The sequence below is a fragment of the Mandrillus leucophaeus genome, unplaced genomic scaffold (genome assembly GCF_000951045.1).
Source record: "Mandrillus leucophaeus isolate KB7577 unplaced genomic scaffold, Mleu.le_1.0 Scaffold3, whole genome shotgun sequence".
In the NCBI taxonomy this organism is placed as follows: domain Eukaryota; kingdom Metazoa; phylum Chordata; class Mammalia; order Primates; family Cercopithecidae; genus Mandrillus; species Mandrillus leucophaeus.
In genome coordinates this window covers 11,463,328-11,471,896 of record NW_012103142.1, presented here as the reverse complement: position 1 = coordinate 11,471,896, position 8,569 = coordinate 11,463,328, and the positions used below count along the sequence as shown (strand labels likewise).

Below are 8,569 nucleotides of genomic sequence, written 5' to 3'. Positions count from 1 at the left end.
GTTGCCTGTAGTCCCAGCTACTCAGGAGGCTGAGGCAGGAGAATGGCATGAACCCAGGGGGCGGAGCTTGCAGTGAGCCAGATTGCGCCACTGCACTCCAGCCTGGGTGACAGAGTGAGACTCCATCTCAAAAAAGAAAGAAAGAAAAGATAAAATTTATTTATTTAATTTTTTGGAGAGGAAGTCTCACTCTGTCACCCTGGCTGGACTGCAATGGCACAATCTCAGCTCACTGCAACCTCCGCCTCCTGGGTGCAAGCGATTATCCTGCCTTAGCCTCCCAAGTAGCTTAGATTACAGGCGCATGCCACCATGCCTATCTGATTTTTGTATTTTAGTAGAGATGGAGTTCACCATGTTGGTCAGGCTGGTCTTGAACTCCTGACCTCAAATAATCCACCTGCCTTGGTCTCCCAAAATGCTGGGATTGTAGGCGTGAGCCACCATGCCTGGCCTAATTTTATATGCTTGTAAGTTAACATTATGTGCCTTTGTATGGATTTCAAATATGAGAATAAAAATAAACCATATTTGTATATTCACTGAATAGCCACTATTTTAATGTATTTAACATTGTGTGTGTGTGTATATATACACACACATACATATATATACACACACACACACATTTTTTGAGACAGAGTTTCACTTTTGTTGCCCAGGTTGGAGTGCCATCTCGGTTTACTGCAACCTCTGCCTCCCAGGTTCAAGTGATTTTCCCGCCTCAGCTTCCCAAGTAGTTGGGATTACAGGCATGCGCCACCACGCCTGGCTAATTTTTGTAATTTTAGTAGAGATGGGGTTTCACCATGTTGGCCAGGCTGGTCTCAAACTCCTGGCCTCAGGTGATCCACCTGCCTTGGCCTCCCAGACTGCTGGGATTTACAGGTGTGAGCCACCATGCTCAGCCAACATCCAGTATTTTTGAGTACATGGTTTTCATATACTTATGTCATACATACATGATCATAAATTGTATTCATTTAATTATGCTTCTGACCTGTTCTCCCTAGAGGAATGTCAGTTATGCGTTCTTAGTAAAGTTGTGTTATTTTCCAAGATTAAAAATTGCATATATTTAAGAATCATTATTCAAGGGCATTGATTGGCGGGGGGTAGAAAGTTATGTGGCCTTTTGCTCATTAAAAACACTGGATCTTTGTACTTCCTTTCAGAAGACAGATACTTCTCAGGAGTCAAAGGTAAGAGCTCTTTGTAAGTTCGAAGGAGACCTTTGAACCTTTCAAGTGAGGGGATACGTGCACCTAGTGGATGGTGACCTCAGCCTTGCTTCTGTTGTGTTGTTTTGGAGACAGGATCTTAGTCTGTTGCCTAGGCTGGAGTGCAGTTGTGTGGTCTCAGCTTACTGCACTCATGACCTCCCCAGCTCAAGTGATCCTCTCACCTCAACTTCATGAGTAGCTGGGAATATAGGTGCACACCACCATGCCCAGCTAATACTTTCTATAGAAACAGGGTCTCAGTGTGTTGCCCAGGCTGGTCTCAAACTCCTGGCTTCAAGTGATCCTCCAGCCTCGACCTCCCAAAGTGACTGTGGGCCACTGCGTCTGTCCTTTTTTTTTTTTGAGATGGAGTCTCGCTCTGTCCCCCAGGCTGTAGTCTTGTGGTGCAACCTCAGCTCACTGCAAGCTCCGCCTCCCAGGTTCATGCCATTCTCCAATAGCTGGGACTGCAGGCGCCCGCCACCATGCCTGGCTAATTTTTTTGTATTTTTAATAGAGATGGGGTTTCACCATGTTAGCCAGGATGGTCTGGATCTAACCTCGTGATCTACCTGCCTCAGCCTCCCAGAGTGCTGGGATTACAGGCATGAGCCACCACGCCCGGCTTGTCCTTTGTTTTGTATTTGATCCCTGAGCTATAGTGGAAGGGAATTTTAAAAAAAACTTTTTTTTTTTTGGACACAGGGTCTTACTTTGTTACCCAGGCTAGAGTATAGTGACTCATACATGGCTCACTGCAGCTTCAACCTCCAGGGTTCAAGTGAGCCTAACCTCAGCCTCATGAGTAGCTGGGACTGTAGACACACACCATCATGACTGACTAATTTTTGTATTTTTTTTAGTTTGGATATTTTTTCTTTTTTTCTTTTTCTTTTTTAATAGACACTACATTTTGCCATGTTGCCCAGGCTGGTCTTGAACTCCTGGGCTCAGTTGATCCACCCACCTTGGCTTTCCAAAGTGCTGGGATTATAGGTGTGTACCACTGCGCCCAGCCTTGGGAAGTAAAATGATAAGATTTGGAGTTTTGTAAAAAAGATAAAATGGCCACACATGCCACTAGGATCTTATCGATGGATATTGAGAATGCCATTGTTTGAGAAGTGATTGTGTTCCCTACCTGTGACTGACATGAATATATACTTAAAAAATAATTTTCTTAGAATTAGAAAATAGGAGTTCAGTTATAACCACAGGTACCTTTTACTGAGGACTTCATGGTCCAAAGTTATTTCTTTTCTGGTAGGCGCAAGCAAACTGTCGAGTAGGAGTTGCAGCATTGAATACTCTAGCAGGCTATATTGACTGGGTGTCTATGAGTCACATCACTGCTGAAAACTGTAAACTCCTGGAGATACTGTGTTTGCTGTTGAATGAACAGGAACTTCAGTTGGGAGCTGCTGAGTGTCTTCTCATTGCAGTCAGCAGAAAAGTAAGTTACCACTTCAAACTGATTTATCCTCAGAGTCTCAGAAGTAGGCTGTGTATGTGCTTAATTGCATATTGTTGCAGAAAGTCATTTAAAGGTTTGGGTTTTTTTCCTTGGGGCCAATTTACCGCCTGCTTCCAACCCCCTTGGAAAGGAGTTTGCCAATATTCAAGGGATCCTTTGGCAGAATGTGGAGATTTGTCAGGCTACATGGTTCTCAAAACAGCCATGATACTTGGCAGTTTACAATTAATAGATAAAAGTAAATGTTTAAGTTTAAAGCTCGCTTGATGAATGTCAAGGAATCTTGGATGGTGGCTACACTGGGTTTATATCTGTCTTTTTTTTTTTTTTTTTTTTTTAATTGAAACAGTCTTGCTCTGTCACCCAGGCTGGAGTGCAGTTGCATGATGTTGGCTCACTGCAACGTCCACCTCCCGGGTTCAGGCGATTGTCTCAGCTCTGCCTCCCAAGTAGCTGGGACTATAGGCACATGCCACCATGCCCGACTAATTTTTGTATTTTTCAGTAGAGACGGGGCTTCGCCACGTTAGTCAGGCTGGTCTCGAACTCCTGACCTCAAGTGATCTGCTCTCCTCAGCCTCTTAAAAGTGCTGGGATTACAGGCGTGAGCCACCGCGCCCAGCCTATATCTGTCTTGGCTAACCAATGGAACCATGACTCTTTTCTCCATGGGAATATTATCTACAAATGTAATTTACTTTGCTGTCATATCAGCATTATTGCCCAACACATTTATTTGTTTATTTATTTATTTATTTATTTGTTGAGACAGAGTCTTGTTCTGTTGTCTAGGCTGGAGTGCAGTGGCGCAATCTTGGCTTACTGCAACCTCTGCCTCCCGGGTTCAAGCAATTCTCCTGCCTCAGCCTCCTGAGTAGCTGGGATTACAGGTGTGTGCCACCACACCCAGCTAATTTTTGTATTGTTTAGTAGAGACGGGGTTTTACTATGTTGGCCAGGCTGGTCTCGAACTTTTGACCTCAAGTGATCCACCTGCTTTGGCCTCCCAAAGCGCTAGGATTACAGGTGTGAGCCACAGCGCCTGGCCTGATTTTTGTATCTTTAATAGACATGGGGTTTCACCATGTTTGCCAGGCTGGTCTTGAACTCCTGATCTCAGGTGATCCTCCTGCCTCGTCCTCCCAAAGTGCTGGGATTACAGGCGTGAGCCACCGCGCTTGGCCTGCCTAACACATTTAAAAATGTAAGTTTATGCTTCTTCACTAGATTGATAGTTTTGAGAAAAAATATGTAAGTTTATCCAGATTTCGTTTTAAAGAATTGGGCTTCTTTCTTAGTGTTTCACTAAACCCTGCGGTATATAAGAAATTATGAAGTCGATTTATTTGATTGTATGCTTATAGAAGATGTCGGTACTTTGAAGTATAGTTTATATGACTATGTTTCCCTAAAACTGGGTCTAGGGCAAGTTGGAAGACCGGAAGCCCTTGATGGTCTTATTTGGAGATGTTGCCATGCATTATATACTCTCCGCTGCACAGTGAGTATCTTTACTTTTCAATGTGTTTTCTAATTTCTTTGTCATTTTTCTATTTTATTTGGATATATCTGAAGTTTTTTTTTTTTTTTTTTTTTTTTTTTTTTAGATAGATCTCACTCTGTTACCCAGGCTGGAGTGCAGTGGCACAATCTCGGCTCATCACAACCCCTGTCTCCTGGGATCAAGCAATTCTCTTGCCTCAGCCTCCTGAGTAGCCGGGATTACAGGTGCACCACCATGCCTGGTGAATTTTTCTATTTTTAGTAGAGAGAGGGTTTTGCCATGTTGACCACGCTGGTCTCGAACTCCTGACCTCAGGTGATCTACCTGTCTCAGTCTCCCAAAGTGCTGGGATTACAGGCGTGAGCCCCTATGCCCACCTTAAGTTCTTGTTTAAATGGTAGCTGTCAATCGACAGTGTTTTTGGATGAGAAAATGAGGCATTGGCCGCATGTGGTGACTAACACCTGTAATCCCAGCACTTTGGGAGGCCAAGGCAGGTGGATCACTTGAGGCCAGGAGTTTGAGACCAGCCTGGCCAACATGGTGAAACCCCATCTTTACTAAAAATACAAAAATTAGTCAGGCGTGGTGGCGCACGCCTGTAATTCCAGCTACTCAGGAGACTGAGGCAGGAGAATATCTTGAATCTGGGAGGCAGAGGTTGCTGTGAGCCAAGATCATGCCACTGCACTCCAGCCTGGGCAACGAAGTGAGACTGTCTCAAAAAAAAAAAAAAAAGAAAAGGCAGTAATGACCAAATGTGGTAGCTAATATTTGTAACCTCAGCACTTAGGGAGGCCAAGGTGGAAGGATTGATTGAGTCAGGAGTTTAAGACCAATCTGAGCAATATGGCGGGAATCCATCTGTACAAAAAAATACAGAAATTAGTCGGGTGTGGTGGTATGTGCACTTGTAGTCCCAGCTACTCAGAAGGCTTAGGTGGGAGGATCACTAGAGCCGGGAGGTCCAGGCAACCGTGAACCATGATAGTGCCACTGCACTCTAGCCTGGGCAACAGACTGAGACCTTGTCTCAAAAAAATAGTTTTAAAAAGTTTATAAAGTTAAAAAGTTACAGTAAGCTAAGCTAAAGGTAATTCATTATTGAAGAAAGGAAGTTTTTTTTGGCCGGGGGGGATGGAGTTGTGCTCTTGTTGGCCAGCCTGGGGTGCAGTGATACGATCTTGGCTCACTACAACCTCTGCCTCCCAGGTTCAAGCAATTCTCCTGCCTCAGCCTCCCAGGTAGCTGGGATTACAGGCATGCTCCACCATACCCAGCTAATTTTGTATTTTTAGTAGAGACAGGGTTTCTCCCTGTTGGTCAGGCTGGTCTCAAACTCCTGACCTCAGGTGATCTACTCGCCTCAGCCTCCCAAAGTGCTGGGATTATAGGCATGAGCCACCGTGCCTGGCTGGAAAATTTTTAAAATAAATTTAGCGGGCCAGGTACGGTGGGTCACGCTTGTGATCACAGCACGTTGGGAGGCCAAGGCAGATGGATCACCTGAGGTCAGGAGTTTGAGACCAGCCTGGCCAACGTGGTGAAACCCCATCTCTACTAAAAGTACAAAAATTAGCTACATGTGGTGGCACACATCTGTAGTCCTAGCTACTTGGGAAGCTTGAGGCAGGAGATCGCTTGAACCTGGGAGGCGAAAGTTGCAGTAAGCCAGGATTGTGCCCCTGCACTCCAGCTTAGGCAACAGAGTGAGACTTCATCTCTAAATAAATAAATTTAGTTTAGCCTAAGGGTACAGTATTTATAAAGTCTACAGTAGGGTCCAGTAATGTCCTAGGCTTCCACATTCACTCACCACTCACTCTGGACTCACCCAGTACAGTTTTCATTCATGGTAAGTGCCTTCTACAGGTGTACCTTTTTTTTTATCATTTATACCATATTTTTACTGTACTTTTTCTGTATTTAGATACACAAATACTTACCATCGTGTTACAATTGCCTGCAGTATTGGCTACAGTAACATGCTATAGAGGTTTGTAGCCTATAAGCAATAGACTATGCCATATAGCCTAGATGTGTAATAGGCTATTCCTGTCGTGTAAATTTGTGTAAGTACTCTCTATGATGTTCAAATGGTGATGAAATCACCTAACGATGCATTTCTCAGTACACATCCCCAGTCATTAAGTGATGCATGACTGTTAGGGCTTTCACGTACTTTCTTCCAGTTGCTCTAGAAAATTCTAAAGCAAGGCCGGGCGCAATGGTTCATGCCTGTAATCCCCGTACTTTGGGAGGGCAAGCCGTGAAGAATTGCTTGGACCCGGAAGTTCAAGTCTGGGCAACATGGCAAGACCTCATCCCTACAAGAAATCAAAATAAATTAGCTGGGTATGGTGGCATGCGCCATAGTCCCAGCTACTCAGGAGGCTGCGGTGAGAGGATCCCTTGAAGCCCATTAGTTTGAGGCTACAGTGAGCCATGTTTGAGCCACTGTACTCCAGCCTAGGTGTGACAGTAAGATCCTGTCTCAAAAGGAAAAGAAAAGAAAGAAAATACTAAAGCATTTCTTGATAACATGTTTCTTACCAGGAAGTCACGCAGAACTATATATTGTAAGTAATTGAATCTGTTGCAATACCATCTTTTTGATACTGTTTACTTTTGGTCCCAAGGAGAAATGAAAAGGTGTGAGGTACATATGTTTTACTTAAAATCTGTTACGACCAATTTTAATACACATTTATCATGGCTTCCTTCCCTGTAGAGACTGCAGCACTGTTTTAAGGTATCCTATTAATTAAATGAATAACGTTTTTTGGGTAGTGACTATTTTTAGGTCCAATTCTTAGTTCCATAGAGATCATGACACTCATACTAAGTGATGTCCCATTTCGGTTTGTGCTATGGGTCCCATACCACGACCATGGTTCATAAAGCTGTGATTCCAACCCAGGCAGTCAAACTCCAGAGGTTGCACTGGACACCATAATACCATTTTGTCCTTCAGTGTTCCTAAAGCCTAGGCCTCGTTTACCCCAAGGCCCTTGGCTTTTACATGATACTCTCCTCCTCCAGAAGACAGCTAATACGGCTGCTGTTCACACTAGTAGTTATTAATTGCTGTTTGTGTGAATAGTCCTATATCATTTCAGGTCAGGTTTTGCCACCAAATAAGAAAAAATTTTTTAAATTGTTAATTTAGCAAAGCTGTTGGAATTCTACTAAATTACAGACCTAACTAAATGACTTGGAGAAATGTGACACAAAGTGATGTTTTTATTACAGCCTTTTTAATTTTGTAGGTGATATAAGGAATTCTCTCATCTTACAGGACTGCTGATGGAGGAGGTTTGGTAGAAAAACACTATGTCTTTCTGAAGAGGCTCTGTCAGGTGTTGTGTGCGCTGGGCAATCAGCTGTGTGCATTGCTGGTGAGCTAGTGCTTGCTTTCTGGAGAGCTTCAAGCCCATTTGGGAAGAGCATTTAGAAACTTATGTTTCAATAAGGGGTTGCAAATGTCATTGATTTTAGCCTGATGGGGCAGTGCCCTACAAGTTATTGCGTGATTCTATAGATTAAATTATCTTAATAGAATAGTGTTTGAGTGATCTAAATTTATTTTAACAATAAAATAGCTATACCAACATCAGATATCCACATCTATTATTCCATAAAGTCAATGTTGGTTTCTTGTGAATTTTGGTACTTACAGAACCTTAAGCTGCTGAGTGCTTTATGCTTTTACATTCTATTAGCCCACGAAACATGGACTTGAATAAAGAACCCTTTTCCCAATCTAAGGGGTGTGTTACTGGATCATAAAAGAAAACTTGAGTCTGATTGACCTGGAAAACCTGCCATTAGAGAAATATTTAATACTCAGTCTTATAAGTTGGAAGATAGGACATTGGAACAGACATTAGCAATTGATGTTGTATCTTTTTGTGCTGGTTTAAATGGTTAGAGAGGATAGTTTCACAGATAGAAACCATTGAGGGGGCCAGGTGCAGTGGCTCATGCCTGTAATCCCAGCATTTTAGGAGGCTGAGGTGGGCAGATCACCTGAGGTCAGGAGTTTGAGACTAACCTGGCCAACATGGTGAAGCCCTGTCTGTACCAAAAATACAAAAATTAGCCAGGCGTGGTGGTGCATGCCTGTTATCCCAGCTACTTTGGACGCTGAGGCAGGTGAATCACTTGAACCCAAGAGGTAGAGGTTGCAGGGAGCCAAGATTGGGCCACTGCACTCCAACCTGAGCAAGAAGTAAGACTCCATCTTAAAAAAAAAAAAAAAAAAGAAGAAAGAAAGGCCAGGTGTGGTGGCTCACACCTGTAATCCCAGCACTTTGGGAGGCTGAGATGGGCAGATCACGAGGTCAGGAGATCGAGACCATCCTGGCT

General features: G+C 43.5%; 1 protein-coding gene across 1 annotated transcript in view; it reads left to right on the top strand.

Annotated features, from left to right (window-relative positions):
- The window catches only part of XPO5 (exportin 5), a 55,096-nt gene that overhangs the window by 6,192 nt on the left and 40,335 nt on the right, over positions 1-8,569 (top strand). The window contains exons 6-9 of the mRNA XM_011986793.1: positions 1,176-1,202; positions 2,491-2,676; positions 4,122-4,198; positions 7,500-7,599. Coding sequence (XP_011842183.1) covers positions 1,176-1,202; positions 2,491-2,676; positions 4,122-4,198; positions 7,500-7,599 — 390 coding nt within the window. The remainder of the gene's footprint in view (positions 1-1,175; positions 1,203-2,490; positions 2,677-4,121; positions 4,199-7,499; positions 7,600-8,569) is intronic.